Below are 27,784 nucleotides of genomic sequence, written 5' to 3'. Positions count from 1 at the left end.
AGATCACGTCCTTGTGTGCCTTTAATAGCGACCGACTTCAAACCTTCTTATATGTGCAGATACAAGAAATCCCTTGGGGGACCTGACTAGATCAAAAAGTCTTTTGTAAGGAACACAATCGGTCTTAAACTTGTTAAAACAAAAGTACCCTCAAATGTATTTAGACACCCCCCGGCGTACAGCCCATGCACACCCTGGTAGCCTGCAATAAAGTAGAGCCCTTATGGAATTAAAACAACATTAAACTTTTTGATGACATAAAATCGCTGTTTGTGCAACCCCCAACCTATCATATATTCATTTTAAGGTATCAGAGCACTTTTACATAGCAACAGTTGCCTTACATGAAGACACGTTCACCTGAATAATTACACTATAAAGCAGAGCCCTCATAGAATTAAAAAAAAAAACAACATTAAACTTTTTATGACATAAATTCGCTGTATGTGCAACAACCCCACTGATCACATACTTATTTTAAGTTATCAGAGCACTTTACATAGCACCAGTTGCCTTGCATGAAAACACGGCTTCTCAAAACACTTTTACACGTTGGAAACCTTCTCTGGTCTCCCATCCACTCTCTGCCCTAGCTGTTCCTGCTTAGCTTTTGCAAAACCAAACTTGCCCGGTAAAGAGAAAGGCAGAGCCGAGCCCGCCCCGAGTTCGTTGCAGGCAAATTATGTAAACAACGGCTCTCAATCTTCGCCTCCCGAACAGATCGCGCACACTACTCACGTATTTTCCGTTTTTAAATATTTATCGTGAGCTGGGTAGAAGCGCTCAAAGCCGCTTATCTCCGTTCGTTGTGGCCGGTGCTTCAGCTCGCTACCGTGCCCCGCCCGCCCCGCAGAATACCTTTTATCTCTGCATTCAAGGGTCCCTTTTAGGTGTCCTGGACCTGCCGCTCGACGGTGTGCTCTCCCCGGCCGCCTCGCTGGATCCACAGGATTCCTCCGCTACGCCCGATCACCGGACCCTTGCAGCTACCGCTCCACGTCTGCTCCGGTCTTGCTGCTAACTCCTCGAGGCAGACCTAAAAAAACAAAATTGAGAAAATTACACGGCCCCACGGTGGGGCGAGGAGCGAGCCTGGGAGCGCGGGCACAAAGAGGCCGCTTCCCGCGCTCCCCAGGCTTTTAACCCTTTCGCCGCCGCGACCCCGCCCCCTCGCCCCGGAAGCACACCAGTACTTCCGGGGCGAGGGCGCGGGGCAAGCGGCCCCGAAAGGGACGGGGTGTGGGAGGGGCCGGGCCCCGCCATGCTTGCGTGGGGGCCTATTGGCCCCCCCTTGTATTGCGCTCGGCACATGCTGGCATGGAAACAGGGCGTAGAGCCCCAGAGGCCTCTCTAACTGACGCACAAATCGCAGAAACGAAACGTATGCGAACAAAACGAATGCAGGCGCCAGGCGTCTCTTCTTTGAATTCTGGTAGTACCTACAGTTTTTTTTGTTCGACCTGTTTGTCCAGCTTTGGTGGAAGCCAGAGTATAAATAGCCAGAAGACTAGTGTGAGGTAAAGGACGGTGGCGAGAAGTTAGCCATTGGGAAGTGCTGAGCCATCTGGAAAGGAAAAGTAGAATACAAGAAAACAAGCGGTGAGTAATCAGCAGGTGTAATTTGTCAGTGGAGACAGGGAAGTATTTGGTTGGATCGCTGACAGAATATTGTGCACAAATATCGGAATACAAACATATTGTGTCAAAAATATTGTTCTTAAAAATATACACCAAAAACAGACAAAAAGAACTTTTTTTTAATCGATTTTAAAGTAGTATATTTTTTAGAAAAGAGCTCTATAAAAACATACCATAAATTTTCAGGATTTAAAGTATATATTTTTAAATTATATATACACACGCATATATATATATATATAATTATGTCATTTAAATGACCTCAAATACTTTATCATTGATGCAGTGCCCAAAAACATCAGGGGGGGACAACTGAGAGAGAACTTTAAGACAACTGGAAAGTATATATATATTACTTTTAAACACCAGGATCCCTAATGGGATGAATACAGGGCAGGATCTGCACTGTTTTTTATAAACAAAAAGATAATAGGAGTGTGGCAGGCTTCTGCTCTTTTGAGTGTACCCTTATAGGTCTTACATCATTATGACCCCTGGTTGCCTATACCATCTTGCACCAGTTATTGTTGCCAACTGTCATTTGTTCTTCAAATCTTTGTTTCCCATCAGCCTTTAAAGGTATGATTTCCCATCCGGTGGTGGCGAACCTCAGCAATTTCACCTGCATTTATTCTAGCAATTTTCATAATTTATGGCAACTTGTGATGTATTATGTGCTTCTTTTGACAGCATTTCATATAGGGGAAAATGGGCACTATGCCATAATGTTCCAACCTAAGTAGACTGTCATGATAATATTCAATGTCATATATTCGTATGCAGTGTTGATAATATTTGTTAAATATAAAACATGTAACCCTTCATAATAGGGGTTTTAGCATGCTTTATTTCATTGCTTTCCTATGTATAATGAATTTACTGTTAACTAAATAGTATATGAGATAGGCATATTTCCCATCTCTAGTTTACAGTTGAACTTTCAATTTGCACTTTGCGCATCTTGCACTTTATTACAGATTGTTGCACTAGCACTTTTTTAATATGTATGGGTTGTTTATACACCTATGTCAACGCTGTGTATATAGGCTATTTTAAACAGTAAAGCTTTAGTTTTAATATACTTTCCATGTGTGGTAGACATGGCAGGACATTTATATCAAAATTGATATGCCCTTCATCAATTTTATTAATGTGAAACTTTTGTATTCACCATGTCTCAGGCAAAATGGATTTATCCTTGGATTGCAATTTTAAAAGTAATTTTTCTATGTCTATTGACTGTTAACGCCCATCCATTTGATTGTGGACAGTATTTAAATCACAGTTATTGGTTCCTAATGTCATGTGATCAAGGCTACTGTGACGTAGCCGAAACGTGTCATGCTGGAGACAAGGGGTCAATAAACCACCTCAGCAATCATCTATAGCGCTGTTGTGTGGTCTGTACCTGTTTTTCTGTGTCGGAATCCAGATCCGAGTGCCAGGAGTGGCAGGAGTTTGGAACGTATATATAATTATGTATATAGATGTAATTATATATGTAAGCACGCACATATATATATATATATATATAATTATATATATAGATATTATTATATATATATATACACACACATTAAGCACAACTCGCCCCTCTTCCATGCACTACCTATACCAGTGACTATTATCTAATTTATATATAATTTATAGCATGTGAAATTATTGCAGTAAATAAATCACTTATGACATCAGAAATGATATTAGCCAGAACTGGTGCATGGTACAGTGGCGAGTTATAGTTAATGTAGTGTGGCGAGTGAGGTGAGAAGACTGTATGCGGAAGTGCATTCGTGATAATAATTGAAAGGTGGTGCGTAAGTATAAATATGAGTTGTAAGTATGATTTATAGCAATATGAAAGTGCTGCATAAATGATCATTTCAAAAGGTAACTATAAGTTATGCATTTGTTATGCTTGTATACTTTGAGGTGTGTTTGGCACAAATAAGATAGTAATGAGTGCATAAGTGTTCGATAAATCATAAAATTAATTGATAACTATAACTGTAGAATTCTTTATGTTTGTAGAGTGTAATTTGAGTTTGTATACCAAACGTAAATAACGTTTTCCTAATTACAACCTTTTGTTTTTTGTGTGAAATTCAATGGTTTTTACACTGTTAGTAACAATTTTTTAATATTCATCCAATTTAGAAGAGTGGACTGTTATTAAGTGGAGTGTGGTACAATATAGTGGTAGATAGTGTTGTAAAATGTACTCTGGGACGGTATATTGTGGTATAGTGAAGTAAAGTATGAGGTATAGTGGAGTAATGTACTCTGGGACGGTATATTGTGGTATAGTGAAGTAAAGTATGAGGTATAGTGGAGTAATGTATAGTGGAGTGCTATTCAGAGGAGTGGCATAGAGTGGAGCCGCATAGAGTGGAGTGATGTACAGCCAACTAGGATACAATCGAGTGGCATTTATTGGCGTGGCATAGAGTGTAATTGTGTACAGTGCAGTGGTATACAGTAGGATAGCAAACAGTGGAGCATGGTGAAGTGGATTGGTGTCCTGTAAATATTGTAGAGTGTATTTACATACACTAGTGGCGTAGAGTGTAATGTATCATGTACTGAAATAGTGTACAGTGGAGTGTCATATAGTGAAGTGTGGTACAGTGGAGTGGCGTAAACATAAATAGTGTATACTGGAGTGGGGTATACTAGTGGAGTGCTAAAGAGTGAAGTGGCATTAACTTGAGTGCTATACAGTAGGGTTACGTAAAGTGGAGTGTGGTACAGTGTAGTGTTGTAAAGTTGAATTGCATAAAATGGAGTGCTGTACAGTGCAGTGGTGTTGAGTGAAATACTGTAGACTACATTGGGGTACAGTGTAATACAATACAGTGCTATAGCGTATAGTGGAATAGCATAAACTATAGTTCTAGAGAGTGGAGTAGTGTTTAGTGTAATAAAGTTGAGTTTAGTGGCATTAACTGTTTCTATGTAGAGAGGAGTGCTATATAGTGGAGTAGCAAACAGTACAGTTGCGTCCAACTCAATCAGGTTAATTATAGAAGCGTAGAGTGAAGTCATGTACAGTAAAGAGTGGTTTAGTGGAGTGGCTCAGAATGTATTCTTGTAAAGCGAAAGAAATACAGGCGTTTGTATTACAGTGCAGTGGCGTATAGTGCATTTCAGTACATTGCAGTGGCATAGAGTGTAGTAACGGAGACTGGAATAGGGTTCACTCCGGTAGTGTACCATCAAGTGGGCCACAGTGGAATAGTATGTAGTGGAATAGAGTCAATTGGAGTAGGGTACAGTGGAATAGCGTCAAGTTGCGAGCAGTATAGTTTAGGGGCGTCCAGTAAACTGGCAAACACGAAAGTGTAATAGAATACAGTGGTGAACAGTATAATAGCGTAGAGTATAGTGGTGTACATTGCAATGGTCTTCAGTCCAGTTGGGTCAAATAGAGTGGAGTAACATACAGTCGATTAGCGTAGAATGTAGTGGCGTATAGTGTAGGGTCTTAAAGTGGAGTAGCATACTGTAAATTTTGTACAGTAGAGTGGCGTAAACTACACAGTTAGACAGTGGAGTGGAGTGTCGTAAGGTGGAGGGTGTACATGAAAAGAAGTGTAGCGTTAAAGTGAGTCCAAAGATGGAAATGTTTTTTCAACAAAATATATGCTATAATATGTAAATGTCGTGGGGTTCTCAACAGTTGGTTAAATTCAATGCGTGTTGCTTAATTTATGCAAAATGTGTGTATTGCGAAATCCATCATTCGGATTTGCCGAAAACTTGGCTCGATTAGATATTATGTTGCACAGATGCTTATTTTGGGTAGTGCAGGTAGTAAGTAGTCTAACTGTTATAGAACTTTTAATTTATTTAAATTTTGTGAGATCAGTTTACGCAGTATGTTTCCAAAATATATGTGTATTTCGCTGTACTACCATAGTACATAGTGATGCCAAATCATTAGCTGTTGGCTATTGACTACCTTTACAAAGGTTCAAGGCAGGCAGGTTGTTTTCAGGTACACTTTTCCCATGTTCTGCTTTACACCTTCGGATATGGATAAGTAATTGGTTTGGTATTTTTGCCTTACCTATTAACAGTTTAATAAAATGGTAATAGGTTTTGCAACATATTTATAATTTTCTTTATATTTTTTTGTATGAACAAGGTGTTGCACGATACGACCGTGGTAACACAAAATTATTTTGTAAGGGTACTATTGTTATTTCAAAATTTCTCTATATTTTTGTGGCACACCAACATTTTATTTTAAGTAGTGTAGTAATTTTTAGTAGTTAACGTGCTACTCTGTACCCTTTGTTCAGCATATTTAGATATGCTATAATTGGAAAATACACTTTAGCATATTATATTCACAAAATATAGAACCACATGTACGAAGCATTTTTTGTGGTGGGAAAAGCCGATCAGATTGTTTCTGACTGCAAAAATGCTTTTACATATGTGCAAAAGACAAATTGTGATTCAGTAACACATTATCGTTTCGCAATTTGTGTTTGCAATTCGGTATTTGAAAGGGGCGTGTTTAGGGCGTTCCTTCCAAATACCGATTCTGAATGTGGTGTATGAATATTTTGCGACCGAATCACGGTCTCAAAAAACATTCATATTTTACCAACTCCTTGAAGGAGTTGCTAACCCATCCGCAAATGGGAAGGGGTCCCCAAGGGATCCCCGCCCTTTGAGAATGGAAAACAAATATTTTTTAAGAGCAGGCAATAGTCCCACGGACCACTGACTATTCCTAAAAAATTAACCTGCAAAGTTTAATTTTTTCTTTTTAAAAACATCTAATTTTCTTTTAAGGTAAATAGGCTGCAGTAAAGAAAAAATAGATTGCTTTATTAAAAAACAATCACAGACATGGTGGTCTGCTGACCTCAGCAGGCCACTATCCCTATTATGTCTGTGATTCCTAATGGGTCGCAAATTGCGTCCTACCTCATTAATATGCATGAGGTAGGTCTATTTGCGACCCACTAGGAATCGCTAATGAATCTCAAAAGAGTTGCATACATTACAAATACTGATTGCCTACTTGTTATACTTTTTAAAAAAAATATATGTAAACTGATAAATAGTTTTCCCTACCTATTACCACTTTAATAAAGTGACAATAGGTATTTGAAAAATACCACACTGATTATATATATATGTATAATATATATAAAAAAGAAACCAAGATCTTCTTAATGAGTAAATTCTTACCGTAAACATTACAGAGCATCCATATATGGCTCGCCAAAATACTCTCGCTCAAAGACACAAGAGTTTTAGAGCTAATGTTGTTTGTCCTTTACAGGGCTCTTGCCTCCCTTGGGGACATGGTCCCTCTAGTTTGACAGCATGCGAACGTACTAAAACAGTTATCAAAAGAAATAGAGATGTCAACTTTAAAAAGGACTGGAATACATTACTGCCATACAGAACTCTGTACCTGAAAAGTTGCCATGTCCTGAACTGTGAAGCGCTCTGATACCCTACGGGGTCAAGTGCTTTATAAAACACTGATTAATAATATTAATAATATATACTGTGTATATATATACTATATATAAATATATTCACTGAAAAAACAAAGGTTAAAGTAACAATATATACTATGCATATATATAACCCACTTGGTGTTTAATTAGTAAGGATGACAGACTTGGTAACTCACTGAAGTTTGACTGTGGCACCACAAGAACCAGAAAGCCACGCGGCAGCAACGCCCTGTGGGCGGGACTTACTACACACTGGTGCCCTACAAATAGCCAAGTTGTCACTCTGAATGAAAGCCCATCCCATGAAGTAGTGCGGCAAGCACGAAACGCGTCGGAAAGGACTTCATTTGTTGGCAACAGTTCGCTTCTGCTGTGCCGTGTTTCCAATCCAATGAATAAAGAAGGCCGATTTTTAACATCTCTGTGGGCTCCTTCATCTGCAGGCAACTGCTTTCTGGATATATATATTTATATATATCCATACATACATACATATGTATATATATATATATATATATATATATATATATATATATATATATATATATATATATATATATATATATATATATATATATTCCAAAAAGTTCGGAATCAACCCAGCATCCGCTCGCTGACCACGAAAATTGAAATAAGCCACAAACTCTGTGCAGTCGTTTCCAGTGTCGTTTATTCTGTGAATAACAGCCCACCAGTCGCCATGACGCGTTTCGCCTCAGCCGAGGCTTGATCACATGTCATGTTAAGAAGGAAGGAAGTGACATAAGTAGTGTGCAAGGTCACATGGTCAAAGGAACATCCTTTCACAGATTTAAAGTGATATTCACCAATTGCATAAAGCAAGAGGTGAAGGAAGAAGGGAATATAGGGCATAGTGCCCTCATATTGCGATGTTCACAAATTAAGCATAAGCTTGAATTAGATTATATCCAATCATAATTTGCATAAAATTGCTAACATAGTCTTCAAATAATTATCAAAGCTATCGAAGAACAAAAGCATATACAAAATCATATACATAATTAATTAAGAATATTTCTACAAAAGAAATGTAGTTTCCTTAAGACCATATTCCAAATTTCATATATTTACACCACATCTACAAAATATTTTTATATATATATATTCACCGGAAAAAAAATGGTTAAAGTAACATTATAGTTAGGTGAAATTTTCAGTAGCAACGTAACGTTTTAAACTCTAAAACCCACTGAAATTCACCAGTTATAGCTACAGTTATCTCAAGTAACTATCAATCATGCTCTAAGGTAACTATAACTCGCGCCCTGTCATGCACAGTTTTCTCATCAATAATTTCATTGCAAATGTTGAAGTGATTATTATCAATGATGTCATAGAAGACATCATGAGTGATGTAATATGTGGGTTAAATAGCAGTGCATGGTGAGGGTGCGAGTTATAGTTACCTTGAGATAACTGTAACTACAACTGGTGAATTTCAGCAGTTTTTAGAGTTATGTTGTTAGTGAACCTTTCACCTAACTATGACGTTAAAAATAAAACCAGAAGGCCCCTGTATACCAAATCGGGGGAGTGTAACCAGAGGGACAGTAAATTTACCAACACAAAACTAAATTCCGCTTACCCTACAATGCTTTTTCAATTACGCATAGGTCTGTAATTAAATATATCTAAATGCATTCATGTCGAGCCAAAAATGTAGTATACAATCTTGTTTATGATATATACCTGTTTTTTATTGCTTGTCGCAAAAATATTTTATGTCTTTTTTTATCTTTCAATTTAACTATTTACTTTGAGACATTATTTTTATATTATACTAAATATCTTTTTTTTTAAACATTCTCCCATTGATCATAAACCCCCCTCCTTCACCTACTTACACACAAAACATTAAGACTACACCGCTGCACTCTCCGCCCCTGCACTCTCCGCCGACCCACTCCATGCCACTGCACTCTATGCCACTCTACTCTTCACCACTACACTCTACACTAATCCACTCTACACTCTGTAACCTCTGTACTTCACTCTATGCCACTCCAATCTACAACACTCTATTACAGAACACTCTACTCCACTCTTTAACACTTTATGTCACTCTATGCCATGCTACGCCATACCACTCTAAGACAGTCCACTCCACTCTAAACAACGTCCACTGTGATGCTTTACCCCATTCTACGCCACCCCACTCCCCTCTACACCACTTTACTCAATGTCACTCTGTGCCACTCCACACTTTGCTACTGTATGCCTCCACATTTTACAACACTCCACGAAACTCCACTCCACGTGACTCTGCTACACTCTCCTCCATTCCACTCTCCTCTATACCACTGACTTTTAGCCATTCTGAATAGCAGCCAAACTGAGGTACAACATGGCTCAAACACATTGACAAAGCCCATAGCTCTTGCACACGTGAGAACTAATGGATTTGCCTGTGCTTGTTTATCTTTTACATGGGCTTGAAGTCAAGCTGACATCTCTGAGACTTCTTTCACAGTGTCACAGTATCGTGGAGGGGTATTGGGCACAGGACCTGACCTAGAACCTAAGGCCATGCTCTGTGCTTCCTGAGCATGTTAGCAGGCTGTGCCCAGTGCCTACAGGGGCACAGTCACTTCCTGTGATTATCACATAAAGGGCGCAACTGAAGTGCGTGAACAGTGAACTAGAGGTATGCATAGCAAATCAAAAATGGTAAAATGTGCTTTCATGTTTTGGTTCACAGGAATTTTGCAACACTTGAACTATTTACTTTCTATATCTACATGATTGACAGAATTCAACCAATGAGGAGGCTAGAAGTGAATATAATATAGTAAGATACAACTGCATTATGTAGTAAGGCTTTCGTTACACACTTTCTTATTTAAAATATGTAATATAGCAAAATACATCACATGTAAGATTTTATGAGTATAGTAACAGAATACAATGAACAAAATATAGTATGACAACAATATTGTATTCCATATGTAATTGTCAAAAATATCCCCCTATTGTAGCTAATAAGAGTAAACCTACATCCAAATTGATAATACTTTTGCAAATTATATATGGTACACAATGTTTATGTCAAGATATTTTTGTCAGCGATGTTCTGGCATAAAACTAATGGCACTAGAGAAACAGTGACCCATTATTCATCTGATATACCATACTAATCAGGCCATTCATCTTCGAATTGAGGCTCAGCCAATGTAGCTCTATACTGGAGGCCACTCTGGTCAAATACTGTTTTTTACTGAACCAAAGACTGTCAGCACAGCTCCGGAAATGGGCGAAGAGCCTCATACCAGAACTTTGGATGATGACACCAGACAGTCTTACGTATGCATGAGCGTGCACTAGTGTGTGCATGTGTGGTGCTTCGGTGCATAGAAACCTTCTTCTGACTTTCCTCTTCCTGTTGCAGGTATTGTCAGGTTTACAGAGCCGTCCCGCAGGAGGCTGCCTAATAACAATGGTAATGGGAATCTACGCATTGCTTGGCCTACTTTTTTTTGCATCAGGATTGGCAGCAGGTAAGGGTCACCATCTCATCATCCTCTTCTCAGACTTGAAGGTACACCGTATGATTTCCTATAGAGGACCTTGCAAGGCAGGCTTGGGCAGAACCCTTTATATGTAGCGCCTTAAAGAGGACTGACTCGTCCTTAGGTCCCCAACCTTGTAAAGGAACTCTGATTTGTTGTTGGGCGGGGTAGGTGTGTGTCCCAAAGCACCAGAAAAAAATGCAGTACAAATAGTCATCATCATCATCAAACAAAGCTTTATTCGGTTGATAGAAAACAATCAAAGCATTCATATTTAAATATACATTCATAAAAGCATGACCTCATTGATTATAAAAAATGAAATTTGTTTCGATGGATCATGTAAATATGTTCAACAATTCAATACAAAAGATGGGAGATTATTGAACAAGAACCTGATTTCAGACATGTATTTTTTGATAAACCACTGTTCGCACATTCGAGGTCGAGGAACCTTAAGGAGATTTTGAAAGGTCACAGACATGAGGTAAAAGATCTAGGCAAAAAGGGAATGATGAAGTGCCAAAATTGTGGACATTGTGGTAACGTGTTGGTTGGTAATTCTTTTGCACATCCACAGACTGGGAAAGGGATAACACTTAACCACACATCGGATTGTAACTCCAGCATTTTGATATATGCAATCAAATGTCCATGTGGACTTGTTTATGTTGGACGCACCTCAAGGAAGGTGAAAGTACGGATGACAGAGCACAAAAGTATGATACGTACCAAAAATATGAAATCCTGTTTGGCTGTACATTGGCACGAAGTTGGTCACACAATACCACAGTTAAGATTTACTGTGTTAGAAAGATTGGTGGAGACACCACATGTTGATATTGCAAGACTACTGGCACAGAGAGAAACGTATTGGATCAAGTCCCTTAGGACACTGATTCCCTATGGTCTTAATGATAAGATAGAGATGCTTTGTTTTTTGTAAACAGAATGTAATTGACTTGATGAAATGTTTGATATCTTTTTCACATATATATATCATTTCATTGCCATTTCTGTATTCAGCATATTTATGTATCATCGATTTTCATGCTCAATAAACCTCACAGACATTTATATTTGGGGATTATTTCAAGATTAATAATTAGTAGGTGACAATGAACACATTTATATTGAGCGCATATGATTAGGGTTATGACATCTGTTTCGATAATTGTTCAGACCGAGTGGATGTAAACACACGCCATTTTGGATAGGGTGAGTTAGGTGTAGTCCGTTATTTATGTCTACATCATACGTGATGTCAGACGCCAAGTACCGGCATACCGTGACCATTTTGGAGTACTGAGAGATCGAGTTGTAGAAGCCACGGCAGAGCGCATAATAGTATAGGTAAGGACTGGACCTCTGAGAATCACGGAGTCTTTTTTTAATACATTTAGTTTTGGGAAATAAGAGGTGCAAGCCTGATGGCAGGTTTACTATTATATTGCAGAAAGCGGCACGAAATTGAACCAAACAAACATCAAGGATACAAATAGTGGGATTCCGTTACAGGCACAAGTGAGTGACTACTCGGTGGTAGGGGTGCGGTTTGAATTCACGTACATATATGAACACTCATGTACGATACTACTTCTTTGCAGAAATTCGGCTAAGCATTATCGATTATTTAGACATCACTGCTATCTGCTCGATTGTGATCAGTGAAGGTAGGAGAGTTAACGAGTTAGTGGCATGCTTTGGAATATCAGGTCACACACATGGTTTACGGTGATTTTTGGTTTGGACACTGGCCGTGCATGGTTATATTTAGTTTCTGGCGTTTTTTGGATCTATTCACTGGTGAATTTTAGTGAGCATGTTTAATGATAATACAGAATATGTGAGTACCTAGCTGGTAAATCTTTGGGTTTCTGTGCACACAGACAAAATGACTTTGGATTAAAAAAATGTGAATAACTCATAAATTGTAATGTATAGTGATAGAGTTTTATGTTATTTATAGAGCATTCCCCTGACGAAGGTGCATACCGAAATGCATTGGGATATGTCTTCATATGTTGATTTGTGGAGAGTTGTTTGAAGATTTCAAACGAATACATCTGATGATGGAAAAAGAAGAATAAAAGCGGTTTTGAACAAAGAAAATCTAAAAACTGTTTCATGACATTTATATATTGTTTTGTTCCTATCTGTGTTCAGCTTCTACTGTGAATAGTATGATAATGCTAAGTGATGAGCAACAATCACGTCTTTAATTTTTTGAAATATCGTTGTGGAAAATGTATTGCAAATATTTTTCTATCCTTAAAACTGAGAAGATAACGCATCGCGTAAGAGTGAGCAAGTGGATAGTGCAACCCATAACACAGGTGTCTGTGGTTTATTTATTTATGCTAACTTGACTGGGGCTAGTTGAGATATGGGTTTGCACCAGGTGTTTATATAAAAAAAGTTACATATAGTTTAAACTAACTCTAAAAAAGGAGTGCAAATTATAAACATTTTGCAACAATTCAATAAACCATTATACATGATGTATCATGCTACCATTTACTGGCATGGGAAAACAATCCAAATTAATTTAAGAAACAAAGTTAAAACAATAGAACAAGAAAAGTTTCTCTTAGAAACAATTCATAAAAACAGTTGAAAACTCTGCAGTTTTCTGGGGTGCAGTAAAGTAACCGTACATCAGATGTATCAATCTCTTTTTTTTAATTATTCTTTATTTTTAATGTAGCATATAAAACATTTCAATTCAGGTATTTACATAAAGTGCGTATAGAGATCGAAATATTTACAGTTAGAGAATACATAAATATAAATCCTTACAAAGTTAGTCATAAATAGTAAAATACTGACATTCATTTTATCTACATCTACCTTGTCAAGTGTCCTGATCTCCCACTAAGATTAATTACTTCCACTCCTTCCATATTCTATTCAATTTGACTACTGATCCCACTCTTTTTGCGTGTATAGTTTCCCGTCTAAAAATTCTTTGCATTTTTATTAACCATTGGGAAATTGTCGGCATAGTTACTGATTTCCAGTTGGCAAGAATTAATGATCTTGCATCCAAAGTGGCAATAAAATAAATTGGCTTTGCGCCAAAGTAAGTTCATCTCGAGACTCTGAGTGCCCTAAAAGGGCAGCAAAGGCCTCGGGAGGAAGATCAACTGCCAGCCTTCTTCTAATTTCTGAAAAAACACTTTCCCAAAAATTCATTAAATGGGTGCATGTAAATACTACATGAAGCCAATCCACATTTCCATGCTGACACCTAAAACATCAAGGGTCTACTGCTGGATACAATTTGTGGAGTTTGGCCGAAGTAAAGTAAATCATACATTTGCTAAAAAATGCCACCCTCCTTAAATTAGCAGGTCATACCGCCTTACAACACATTTTATCAAAACCTTTCTATTGTTAAAAATGAAGACGACAGCCAATGGACTCCAAATTCTTTCTAGGTTGTTTGGCACCATTCACTTATTCTGGGTAGTCTTAAGCGATTTAAACCAATTTTCAATTCCTCTAATTCGAAGTATAAAATGAACTTTAGTCAGTAAAGAGCCTTCTCAGATATCTGAGTTTATTAACCCCGAACAGAATTTGCTTATCTGAAAATAACTAAAGAAAACAGGCATCTTTATACTAATGTTCTGCTCTCTATTTCCTGCCATATTAGTAAACTTTCATTTTTAAAGAAATCTTGTAGCTCAAGAAACCAGAGTTTTGCCCATTGTCCATAGGTTCAAACTGGCATCCGGAGTCCCAAGGGGATGTATTCTGCTAATCTCAGTTGAGAATGTAAACAGGGGATTCCAAAGGCGTCCCAGATCTATTGGAACTGAGAGGATATAATCCTGGGAATTTTATATTGTGATTTGTTCGGGAGTTTGGGGATTTGTAAAAATGGGAAAAGGGTACTCTTGGGTTCCCTAAGCGTTAGAGTCAAGACAAAATGAGCGGAATGCATCTCTTCTGAATCATTATAATTCAGCCAGTTGATAAGTGAAGCTTGGTAATATAATAGAAAATTAGGTAACGCAAGGCCTCCATCTTCCACATCTAGTTGTAAGGTTTCTAATTTCAGTCTAGTTTTTTTTCCCTGCCATATAGAGCGTCTTATTTCAGAATTGATCTGGTCAAAGAAGGACTGAGGAACCTTTACCATTAAATTAGAAAAGAAAAATACGGAAAGAGGGAGTATATTCATTTTAATAAGCGCAACCTGTCCCATAATTTTTAGGGGGAGGTCCTTCGATTGTACCAGCAGATTACGCATCTTATTAAGTGTAGGAATGAAATTGAGTGAAAATAAGTCCTCCAAGCAAGACGTGACAAATATCCATAGATACCTTATGGCTTGAGTCATTAGGTACTGATGTCCTTGCATTGAAAAGGTAATATATCGGAAGAGCAATTAAAGAGCAGGGCCTCTGACTTTGTGTGATTTATTTTATATCCCCCAATAGCCGTAAATTAGCTTAATTTAATTAGAGTTTGCAAGATATTATCTTCCTCGGCAGTCAAGTATAAAGCCATATCAGCTGCAAATAGCTCACGTTTTGCAGTGCCAGGGACAGGGATTAAGTTGGCATGTTCTTTCCTTATTGAACAGGCTAGCAGTTCGATAAATAAAGAGAAAAGAGTTGGAGCGAGGGGATAGCCTTGACACGTTCCCTGACTGATAGAGATGTTACCGCCACTATTCCCATTTATTATGATGGACGCCTAGGCACCACAGTATACATGACTCACTGCTTGACATAATTCAGCTGGAATCACAAATATATTCAAGATAGGAAACAATAGATTCCACTGAACTCCGTTGAACGCTTTTTCGGCGTCTAGCATTTAAACTACTGCTTTAATCTTATTAGTATTAAAATAGTCGATTGATTGAAGAAGGTAATGGTTATTAGTGGCTAGTAATCTGCCTGGGATGAAACCATTCAGGTCCCGATGTATAAGAGATAGGGTCGCCTGTGCTAATCGACTGGCGAGGATTTTTGAGAAGATCTTATAGTTTTTGTTAAGTAAACTTATCGGATGATAAGAATTGACCTCCTCCTCTGCTTTCCCTTTCTTGAAAAAGCTGACTACCGCAACTTGACTGATAATAGCGGGGACCATATCACCTTTAAGAATCCCATTAAATAATCATCTCAAAAAAGTATTAAGCTGAGGTAAAAAAAAACTTGTAAACCCCAATTGGGACCCCGTCAAGCCTGCTTACTTTTGCCAATGGTGATAACACCACCGCGCGATTAACTTCATCTAATGTAATGTCCACAGAGAGTCTCTTTGCTCTATAGAAACTGAGGGGCAGTTAATCCCATTTAACCAATTAACAGCTTTGTCTGTTGAAGTATTATGGGAGTCAGAATAAAGCTACCTATAATGCTTAAGGAAAGCAGCTAGAATTTCCTGGGGATGAGATGTAGATCTCCCAGTAACTGGGTATTTTATTTTTTTAATACTATTCATATTGGCCCTGCGTTTTGCTGACCAGGCAAGGTATCTACCAATGTGATCATTTTCTTCATATCTTTTTTGGAGTACTGCATCATGTGCTAAGATCTCCTTAGAGGTATAAAAGCCTTGTAAATTATACTTTGCTTGGTCGAGCTTGTTTTTACTTTCCAAAGAGGGTACTGCTAAATAATTTACTGTAGTTATGGAGAGTTGTTTTTCTATTTTAGACCTTTCTTCGTACTCTTTTTTTTTTTCCTTTTGTAAGCTTTATAAGATTACTTTCCCTCGAAAAAATGCATTAAGGTCCCCCCATACTTCAAATAGAGAAGCTGTATCCACATTGCATTTCAAGAACTCTTCTAATGCCACGAGCATATTGGCCACATATTGCTCATTGACTAAAAGAGACTTATCAAATGCCATCTGAACTTGGTTTGCGCTTGAGATGGAATTCAAAATTGTACTGAAATTAGCACATGGTCAGAGAAGTGGTTTTCAATAAGCTCGGATTCAGTATTTAAAAGGGCATGGGAAACAAGAAAAAAGTCAATTCGAGACGAAGAGTGAAATCTCCTTGAATGACATGTAAACTCCCCCTGGTAGTGATTTCCCTCTCCCCTCCCCCCCCACTCTGTGCCCTTGCCAAACCTCCTTCTTCCCTAAGTTGGGTTGCTGTGCCATGGCACCCAAGGCGGTGAGCGGGCAAATGGCGGCGAAAGATAGCAGCAAAGCGACAAAGAGAGCAGGAAGCAAAAAAAGAAGATAAGAAAGAGAGAAGGAAAAATACTGCAGACCCATATCCTCTGTCATTCTTGCCTAGGAGTTTAGAAGCAAAGCTACCCCTTATTTTCACCCCCTGAGTGCTGTAGGGACTGTAGAAACACCTGTGCCATCTCAACAGAGTGGAAGATACAGGCTATCCCTTTATGCAACACTTTCAATTTGGATTGCTGGATAATGCCTACCGGGGCCCCAAGTTCCTAAAAAGAGTTTATCATACCTCTGAACTCCTCCCTACGCCGTGCAGAAAAGGTGGAAATGTCTGAAAATACTTTAAATGAATAATTATCAGAAGTCTTATATACTTTATCCAGATGGTGTATGCCAAAATCTTATCCTTAATTCTGAAGTCGCAAAAGTTTACAATGATAGTTCAGATATTTGGCTTTTGGATACAGAACTGCAGGGAGTAATGGTAAGGTCAGTCTTCTGTGTTGCGACTTACGGGCATACATGTTTAGATATAAGGTCTGAGACGACTTCTACTACTGATCTGCCATTTTTTGATGCCGTCCGGAACCCCTGTTATACTGAGATTGCATCTTCGTGCTCGATTTTTTACATCATCAACCTTGATTTGTAGGTTAACAAGCTCAGATTGTAGTTTGGAGACTTGTTCAGTTTGCAGAAGTATCTTATCTTTGAGGTCTGATCAGTGATGTGTGATGAAAGTTGCTGGATAAGATATATCAATCTCATGATACCATAAAAAAGGACAGCCAATATCAATGGGATTCCAGCAGCCTGCCCAAGCAAAAAAAAAAAACCTTTATTCAGTACTTCTTTTTCTCTTTTTTTTCTCTCTCTTTCCTTTTTTCTATTTCAAACCATTAAAGTGTTTCATAATAATCCATACATTTGGGTAATCTCGTTCTTAATTAAAATATGAATTAAAAAAATTCAGTATAGATAGTGTTGTTAATATATATCAGCTTTAAAATGGTGAATAAAGCGATAAAAGTGCAAACATTTAATTTGGGTAACTTCATAGTCCGGTAAAATTTAAAGTGCTAAAAGATTGACAATTTTTCCTAAACAGAGCTTCCCATACTATACTTTAGCTCCAAAGTCATATTAACAATCACTTGCTAATTCACCTTCTGGTCAGCCTGAGTCAAAAACTTCTGGTGCCTAGTCCAGAAATGTAATAAGAACTGGCTTACCCCAAAAACTATTGGATCAGATGTATCAGTCTTCAAGATTCTGCAAGCAACCCCATATTACTTGATCCATAAATGTAACAATATTGGTCGTATCCACCTTCTGCGGATTAGATGATATTTAGTGTAGAAGAACAAAATATGTTCCTAGGAGTCTTGTACTAAACCACATGCAAGGCATATTACCAATACTAAATCAATGGCCTGGTGCCTAAAAGTCCTTAAGAAAAGGCAAACCAGCCGGAACCTGATAAACAGACTTTTTGATAAGGGTGGTGAGATCTGATCCAAAAAAGGTTCAGGCTTGGGACAAAGCTTAATACAAAAAAACTGAGTTGTTAAGCAGCCAGCAGGAATGGTTCACAGCCACAGCCAGTACATTATAGGTTTAAGCAAAGCCACATTCCTAATTCTGTTGATCCCTAGATCAAACAAGCATTGGAAATGCAATAGGTCTCGCATTAGGAAAGTTTGAGCGATTGGTATTGTAAATGACACTTTTTTTATTTATGTGTTGGTTTTGAAAATAGCAAAATTAATAGCTTTGTCAGTTACAATGTCAATAGTTTTAACTTTCGCAAATGTGACACCTATAGCATTTGTAATGTAATGTGTGTTGTATTTACGTGACTTACATGTATTGATATTACAAATAACAATGGCTTTTAATTTTGTAAATAATTAATACTTAAATAAAATGTATTGTAATTTATAATGGCAATAGCTTAAACGTTTGTAAATAAATTTTGTGAAGATTATGTTCAGTGTATTTTATTGTGAGGAAAATCCAAGAACATTGCATTTGCACCTACACACACACACACACACACACACCCGCACACACACACACACACATATAGATGTGGTGGTGGATCTGGGGGATATGGTGGTGGTGGATGTGGTAGTGGTGGTGATGGTGGTGATGGTGGATGTGGTGGTGATGGTGGTGGATGTGGTGGTGGTGGTGGATGTGGTGGTGGTGGTGGATGTGGTGGAGGTGGTGGTGGATGTGGTGGAGGTGGTGGTGGATGTGGTAGAGGTGGTGGATGTGGTTGAGGTGGTGGTGGTGATGGTGGTGGATGTGGTGGTGGTGGTGGATGTGGTGGTGGTGGTGGATGTGGTGGAGGTGGTGGTGGATGTGGTGGAGGTGGTGGTGGATGTGGTAGAGGTGGTGGATGTGGTTGAGGTGGTGGATGTGGTGGTGGTGGATGTGGTGGTGGTGGATGTGGTGAAAGTGGTGGTGGATGTGGTGGTGGATGTGATGGTGGTGGGTGTGGTGGATGTGGTGGATGTGGTGGTGGATGCAGTGGTGGATGAGGTGGTGGATGTGGTGGTGGTGGTGGATGTGGTGGTGGTGGATGCGGTGGTGGTGGTGGATGTGGTGGTGGTGGATGCGGTGGTGGTGGTGCATGCGGTGGTGGTGGTGCATGCGGTGCTGGTGGAAGTGGTGGTGGATGTGTTGGATGTGGTGGTGGATGTGGTGGTGGATGTGGTGGTGGTGGATGTGGTGGTGGATGTGGTGGTGGATGCGGTGGTGGTGCATGTGGTGGATGTGGTGGTGGATGTGGCGGTGGATGTCATGGTGGATGTGGAGGTGATGGTGAATGTGGTGGTGGATGTGGTGGTGGATGCGGTGGATGCGGTGGATGTGGTGGTGGTGGATGCGGTGGATGTGGTGGCAGTGGTGGACGCAGGTGGTGGTGGAAGTGGTAGTGGATGTGTTGGATGTGTTGGATGTGGTGGTGGATGGTGGATGTGGTGGTGGATGTGGTGGATGTGGTGGATGTGGTGGTGGTGGATGCGGTGGATGTGGTGGTGGTGGATGTGGTGGTGGATGTGGTGGTGGATGCGGTGGTGGTGCATGTGGTGGATGTGGTGGTGGATGTCATGGTGGATGTGGAGGTGATGGTGGAGGTGATGATGGTGGATGTGGTGGTGGATGTGGTGGTGGATGTGGTGGTGATGGTGGACGTGGTGGTGGATGTGGTGGTGGATGCGGTGGATGTGGTGGTGGTGGATGTGGTGGATGTGGTGATGGTGGATGCAGTGGTGGTGGTGGATGCGGTGGTGGATGGGGTGGTGGTGGTGGTGGATGGGGTGGTGGATGTAGTGGTGGTGGGTGTGGTGGTGGTGGGTGTGGTGGATGTGGTGGTGGTGGGTGTGGTGGATGTGGCGGTGGATGTGGCGGTGGATGTGGCGGTGGATGTGGCGGTGGATGTGGCGGTGGATGTGATGGTGGATGTGGTGGTTGATGTGATGGTGGATGTGACGGTGGATGTGACGGTGGATGTGGCGGTGGATTTTATGGTGGATGTGGTGGTGGATGTGGTGGTGGATGTGGTGGTGGTGGTGGATGAGGTGGATGTGGTGGTGGTGGAAGTGGTGGTGGATGTGGTGGTGGATGTGGTGGTGGATGCGGTGGTGGATGTGTTGGATGTGGTGGTGGATGTGGTGGTGGATGTGGTGGTGGATGTGGTGGTGGATGTGGTGGTGGTGGTGGTGGTGGATGCGGTGGATGTGGTGGTGGTGGATGTGGTGGTGGATGTGGTCGTGGATGTGGTGGTGGATGCGGTGGTGGTGCATGTGGTGGATGTGGTGGTGGTGGATGTGGTGGTGGATGTGGCGGTGGATGTCATGGTGGATGTGGAGGTGATGGTGGCGGTGATGGTGGATGTGGTGGTGGATGTGGTGGTGGATGTGGCGGTGGATGTGGCAGTGGATGTGGCGGTGGATGTGGCGGCGGATGTGGCGGTGGATGTGGTGGTGGATGTGGTGGTGGATGTGGTGGTGGATGTGGAGGTGGATGTGGAGGTGATGGTGGATGTGGTGGTGGTGGTGAATGTGGTGGATGTTGTGGTGGTGGATGTGGTGGTGGAAGTGGTGGTGGATGTGGTGGTGGAAGTGGTGGTTGATGTGGATGTGGTGGTGGATGTGGTGGATGTGGTGGATGTGGTGGATGCGGTGGATGTGGTGGTGGTGGGTGTGGTGGTGGGTGTGGTGGATGTGGTGGTGGATGCGGTGGTGGTGCATGTGGTGGATGTGGTGGTGGTGGATGTGGTGGATGTGGCGGTGGATGTCATGGTGGATGTGGAGGTGATGGATGCGGTGGATGTGGTGGTGGTGGATGTGGTGGTGGTGGATGCGGTGATGGTGGATGCGGTGGTGGTGGATGCGGTGGTGGTGGAAGTGGTGGTGGATGTGTTGGATGTGGTGGTGGATGTGGTGGTGGATGTGATGGTGGATGTGGTGGTGGATGCGGTGGATGTGGTGGTGGTGGATGTGGTGATGGTGGATGCGGTGGTGGTTGTGAATGCGGTGGTGGTTGTGGATGCGGTGGTGGTGGTGGTGGTGGTGGATGGGGTGGTGGATGTAGTGGTGGTGCATGTGGTGGATGTGGTGGGGCAGCAGCAACCACATACCAACCTTTCAATACCTGGCTGCGCAAGTTAAGAGAGCACAACAATAGTCAACATTTAATCAAATCCAGTTAGTTGCGACTGAAGTGGCGCCGGACGTTAACGTGTGTTAAGAATGTTTTTATTCCTTTTAAATCACGGAGAAAGAAGAGACTTCGCATAACTAAAACATTGAAATACTCGCATTTTTAAGCAAGGATGCAAAAATTGTAAACATTGCACACACAAAACAAGATGCAGCGCCTGGAATCCAGAAAGTGTGAGACGGGGGTGTGTTTCTGAAAGTTGTTGAAGGTATAGAAGTCTGATGCCCTGTCAGTTGGTGGCGATGCTTTAAGTCCCCCGGCCCTGGAAGTACAGAGGCTGCAAGGTAACTGGGCAGCAAGTTACTGGCTCGAAATATTATGGGATAAACTGTTCATTGTCAAGATCACACACATTTTCCAGCTGCACATATTGTAAGCTATATAGATAATTCGGTCAATGTTTATTTGTTTTGAATGCCAACTATGAAATGATGAAAATAGAAGTGGGTGAGGGGAAATAACCTTGCCCACAAAAGCCAAATTCCCAATACAGCAAGTACCATGTCATGTGAGGAAGTGACGGATGTTTTATGAGGACAACCCCTTTCAAAACTATATATTACACAAGCGAACATTTTCTTCCACTAAAGAACATATACCTAGAGAGGAGTTAAAAACAGTGCTGAGCATTTTTGAAATGGCATAAAATGGAAATCTGGTATATAGCACAAACTTATAGTGCAGAATGCGCCTCTGGATGACGCATGTCGCACAAAAATAATAGCGCAAGAAATTAAAATGCTGCAAACAGCAGCTTTTCACGTTTGAGTCATTTACTTTTTTCCGTGCTCTTGATAGGATTTCCACCTGAATGGTATTTAATATTGCGACCAGGAATAATTCTACAAGGAATAATTCTTGATTTCTGAAATCTCAGGTACGAAGCATGACGCAAAATACCCGAAATTATGCGTGGGGCAAAATGCCATAAATTCTGCTTACATAACAAAAAAGTTTACACCGTTCAAATAAAAATGCGTGAAACAAGACAGTGAAATGCCAGATTGATATATCTAAGCAGGACACAGCACTTGTACAAATGAAACCACATTGTAAACAAAGCTTAACTAAACAAGGCAGTGCTGGGAGGGGGGCTGGGCACGAAGGAAGGAGAAATGCGAGTCACGGCCGGAGTCCGGCCGTGAAAGCCTTTGATGCCGCAGGGGGTGGAGCGGCAAACTGAAAGCACGGCCGACCGGCCGTGAAAGCCTTTGATGCCGCAGGGGGTGGAGCGGCACCAAGCTGGGCAACAGATGGCTGACGATTTGATGCTGTGCACGCGCATTTTAAAAGCGCACGGGCACAGCATCAAATCGCCAGTTAGGTAAACTTTCGATAAGCCCCTATATATCTCGCTCCCGCTCAATGCGCATGCGCATTGAGATAGGTCGCTCGACCTAAAAATAATGGGGTCAGGGAAGTGGTAAACGGTACAGAGACAATGGATCTCACAAAGATGTGACACACACCTTCAATGTGTGTGTATTGATGTAGCCCCAAATCTCAGTGCCATAAAGTGTGGCGCTTTGGGCTTTGGCACAGTAGACCTCCAATGCAGGGGTCAGCAGCCGTATCTGTGACTGTTTATAAATCTCAATATTGACTTGGACTTGTGCAATGAAGTAAGGTAGCTTTTGTCGAGTTGCCACTCCCATCTGATCAAGTCGGTTAGCCTTATCCCCAAATAGTCACTTGCCACACAATCTTTCCTCAAAATTCTTTCAAACTCTTGGAAAGCTAAAAATGTAACCTAGCCTTTTTTTAAACTTATACCTTGTAAATATTTAACTGTTCAACTTCCTGTGCTAAAACTAACATAGGAACTTCACTCAAATAGATTTCTAGTTTTAACTCTCAACATCCTTATCTGTGCGGCCTTTCATTTACAAATATATTATGACACATATTGCGATCACTTTGTTAACAGGGATGTGTGCAGGACAGTAAATGATAGAGGCAATCATGATTGATGTCTGAGAGCTTTGAACCACAATTTAGAATCCCCCACATTCCATCATGGGCGCCACAATTTTGGCTGCACATCACAATTTTGAACCATAGCTGGCAAGTTTTCAAATTGCGTATGTGCCACATTTCTATGGATACATTGTGCATATAAGAGACATTCAAAAGCCAAATGTGACACTTCGAGTGACTCGATCTTACTAGTGAATCAAAGCAGTGAACATCAGAAATTAACAATTTGTCCACCTAACGGATAGCTGAGCGCGCATTTGTAAAGCACACATTGTTGACATTTAAAAATATCCACAAAATGCCAGAGCTGACAATTTTTAACAAAACGTTCTATTCTGTCTGTGCATCATTTCAAGAAAGATATGAAGAAAGCTATCTTTCTGAGACTGGAACAAAATACGTAGAGGTTACATAAATATCATTGGAGAAGGTACACTAAATCTGAGTGGGATCTGAATCTGTGCCCTACAGGTTGAAACCAAAGGGACATATTTACTAACATTTCATGCAAGGCAGGGCAGGAAGCAAAGTTGTTGCTCTGGGTTGCGTGAAAAGGAGAGAGCAGAAATGCACCATATCAACTAAGATATGGTGAGCTTCTGTTTCCTCCATGTGCTGGTGCTCTTGAGCCTGCCTAGCACCAACGTAGGCGCCCTTGCGCCATGCTGCAAGGGTGCCTGCATTACGAGCAGGATTGTTTTTGTGCAGGAAGGGCTACCTTCACAAAAACAATCCTTAAAGGCATTTTAGTTTGTCATTGTTTAACGAATAATGCATCACACAAATAAACAGGAAGTCACAGGAAGAAATAAATATATTTCTCCTCGTTAAGCCTAGGTCTGGGATGTTGGTGCAATCTCAGGTTTATTGATTTTAGTTAATCTGGGATTGCATCAAAAACCATGGAGGGATGTATGCGAATCCCTATGTTCCAACCATAGAACGCTTCCCAGATGCAAAGTAATGCAAGTCAGCGTTATGTGCTGCCTTGCGTTATTTTGTATTTACTAAACCACACAAAGTCACATAAAGTGGCTTTGAGCGGGTGAGTGAATTTCAGATAAGGACTTATGTTGTATTGTGACAACTTGCGTCATGCATGGACAACGTAAGTCCTTATTAAAATCATTGAACACTTTGTATGAGTAAACCAAAATTACTGTTTGTATTTTATTAAAGCTACAATGCTATGTTCATGCTCTCAGAAAGCAACCAATCGGTACCAACTTAACTACAGCCATAAAAAGTGTCCTAAGGACAGCTTATTGTTTTTATAAAAAAGTATATGACTATGGTCTGTTGAAAAGGTAGCGATCTTTGGAGTGTCTCGATCACCACCATTCTCCCCTTCTCCCCTTCATACGACTTTCCTCTGCAGTCACTCACTATGTTAGACACTTGTGCTATTTTTCCCCCCACGTCTTCCTGAAATTCTTCATACGCATATTTCACCTATAACTCCTTCCTCTTCATCACTCTCTTTTCACTCTGTTTTTCTGCATGTACTTCCTTGTGTCACCTGCTTCAACATGTTTATTTCATGCATACACTCTCTCTCTCTCTCTCTCTAATTACCTGTTGACTCAGAATTGTCTTTGGTGTTGTCAATATTGGGATAGCTGTGTCACTTTTTCACATACTTTCAATGAATTGATAATTCAGTGTGGCACATATGTGACCATCATTCGTTGGGCTCTGCAGAGAGCAGATCAGGGACTGAATGCCAACGCAAACTTCACCAACAGCATGAGCAACGTCACTGCTTGGATGAAAAACAACTGCCTCCAGCTCAACAAAGACAAAACCGAAGTCCTAATCTTCAGCAACAACCACTTCCTTGGGATGCCTCTTGGTGGCCTTTCGAAGTTGGCCTCCGCCCCGCCCCTGCAGACCATGCCTAGTACCTCAGGATGATCCTGGACACCAAACTCTCCATGAGCAGACAGATCAATGCCGTCTCTTCATCCTACTTCCACATCCTGTGAATGCTACGCAAGATTTTCATTTGGATCCCACTAAACATCCAGGCTCTTATCACAAGTAGACTTGATTACAGAAATGCTCTCTATGTGGGAATCCCAGCCCATGTCCTACGCTGACTCCAAACCATCCACAATGCCACCACCTGACTCATCCTGAACATCCCTGCAAAATAACCTCATTAATCTTCACTGGCTCTCAGTCCAGGAAATATGTAACTTCAAAGTTCTCACCCCGCCTACAAAGCTCCCCAACTGCAGTCCAGCTTAGCTCAACCATTGCATCACCTTCTAGCAACCCACCAGATACCTTTGATCGGTGTCCCAAGCAAGAGCACACTTCTCTTGCATTAAGAAGACCAGAAGAGGATGACGCACCTTCTCATACCGTGCAGCCAAGACCTGGAACGACCTCCTGATACAGCACAGAACTTCCCCCTCCCTCATGGAATTCCGAAGGAATCTCAAGACATGGCTCTTCTAGACGAAATAGGCATGATCTACTCCTCTCCTCTCAGGCCTGCCCTACAAAGTGCCTGGATACTCTCACCGGTGATTGGCCGCACTCTACAAATTCACATAACATAACAACATAACATAGTCATAACACCTTTATGACCCATGGACAGGCACTGTGAGAAACTGTCACTGAGTTCAACCTCAAATCCAGAGCTCAATCATGCCCACCACCCTGTTTTTGCAGTTGACACGGTATGACGGGTATAGCCAGATGTGGGTCCCATGCTCACTGTGACATAGGACTCAAGCTATACCTCACTGACAAGACTTATGTAAGTTAAAAACGGCCGGGGGTTGCTTGTGTTCCCATCTGAAGGGGACCTGGGCTGGCAGTTTGCGATGAACAGTTACTTTTGGAGCAAAGCTGTTACTATTGGAGCAGGACTGAGACTGATTTGCATAAAGCAGGTCTCTATCTAGAATGGCACAGTGGACAAAAAACAATGGTCTGGAATGTGGCCCCTAATGATTGCCAGTGGCTGAGATTAAGTTGAGCATTCCTTCCATCACCTTGTTTTTGTAGTTGACACCCTACATGTGACGGATATGCCCAGACATGGGTTCCAGGCTCACTGTGCAATAGGACTCAAGCTATACCTCACTGACAAGACCTAAGTAGAAACTGGTCTGGGGTTGCTTGTGTTTCTCTTGGGAGGGTACCTGGTCTGGAAGTTTGAGCTCGACCATACCTATTGGATCAGGACCAAGATTTATTTGCATAAGGCGAGTCTATGTCTAGAATAGCACTAAGGGCAAAAAATGATGGTCTGGAATGTGGCCCGAGTGATCACTGAAGGCAGAGATTAATTCAAGCATTCCTTTAATCACGTTTTTGTTTTTGATTTTATATACGTGGCAGCAGCCTTGGTGTGGATATAAGGCAAACTGCTGTGGTTTTTCAGGGTTGGTAAGGTGCCAGGACCCTGTCTGGGCAGGAAAGATGGTCATACGTGCTGCAATATATGACAAACCATGCTGTACAGAGGGTTTTGACGCGGGGAAGCCAGATTGTTAAATTGTAATTACCAAGCTGGGCTCAGAGGCGATGTCCATGGCAACTATAGTCATCTCTTCTCTGAGCCCAGCTCAGACTATCTTGGATACACTTACGAGATCAAGCAGTACTGGCTGTATACACTTGCAGCACATGTGTATACAACAAAATGCCTCAAGCATGCACCAGGGGAGCTAAATACAATTTGTGGCAATGCAGTTTGGTGTGGTGATCCAGGAACACACATTAACATGCATTAGTCTAATCTGTTATGCTTGTCACTTGGCAGGGCTGGTGAACCTATAGCTGCTTGCAGACTGAGACTGACTTCAAACAATCAATCAATCAAACATTTGTAGAGCGCGCTACTCACCCGTGAGGGTCTCAAGGCGCTGAGGGAGGGAGAAAGGGGGGGGGGGCTGCTACAGTTTGAACAACCAGGTCTTGAGAAGTCTCCTGAAGTTCAGCAAGTCCGGGGTCTGTCGCAGGTGGATGGGGAGGGTGTTCCATGTTTTGGTGGCGAGGTGGGAGAAGAATCTGCCACCGGTGGTCGTTCGGTGGATGCGTGGAACGGTGGCGAGGGCGAGGTCAGCAGAGCGAAGCTGGCAGTTGGGAGTGTAGATGGTGAGTCCTTTGTTGAGGTATGCTGGTCCGGCATCGTGGAGTGCTTTATTAGCGTTGGTGAGGAGCTTGAAGGTGATCCTCTTGTTGACGGGGAGCCAGTGCAGGTCCCTCAGGTGGGCAGTGATGTGGCTGTGGATGTCGAGGATGAGG

At 41.3% G+C, this 27,784-nt stretch overlaps 1 protein-coding gene across 1 annotated transcript in view; it reads left to right on the top strand.

Moving 5' to 3' along the window:
• The first annotated feature begins 1,219 nt into the window (after positions 1–1,219).
• Positions 1,220–27,784, top strand: part of LOC144769776 (galectin-3-binding protein-like) — a 39,079-nt gene continuing 12,514 nt past the window's right edge. The window contains exons 1-2 of the mRNA XM_078653959.1: positions 1,220–1,599; positions 10,528–10,636. Coding sequence (XP_078510085.1) covers positions 10,576–10,636 — 61 coding nt within the window. The 5' untranslated portion in view covers positions 1,220–1,599; positions 10,528–10,575. The remainder of the gene's footprint in view (positions 1,600–10,527; positions 10,637–27,784) is intronic.

This window comes from Lissotriton helveticus, chromosome 7 (genome assembly GCF_964261635.1).
Source record: "Lissotriton helveticus chromosome 7, aLisHel1.1, whole genome shotgun sequence".
Classification (NCBI taxonomy): Eukaryota; Metazoa; Chordata; class Amphibia; order Caudata; family Salamandridae; genus Lissotriton; species Lissotriton helveticus.
Note: the sequence above shows the minus strand (reverse complement) of the source record. Positions and strands in the feature narration are given on the sequence as shown.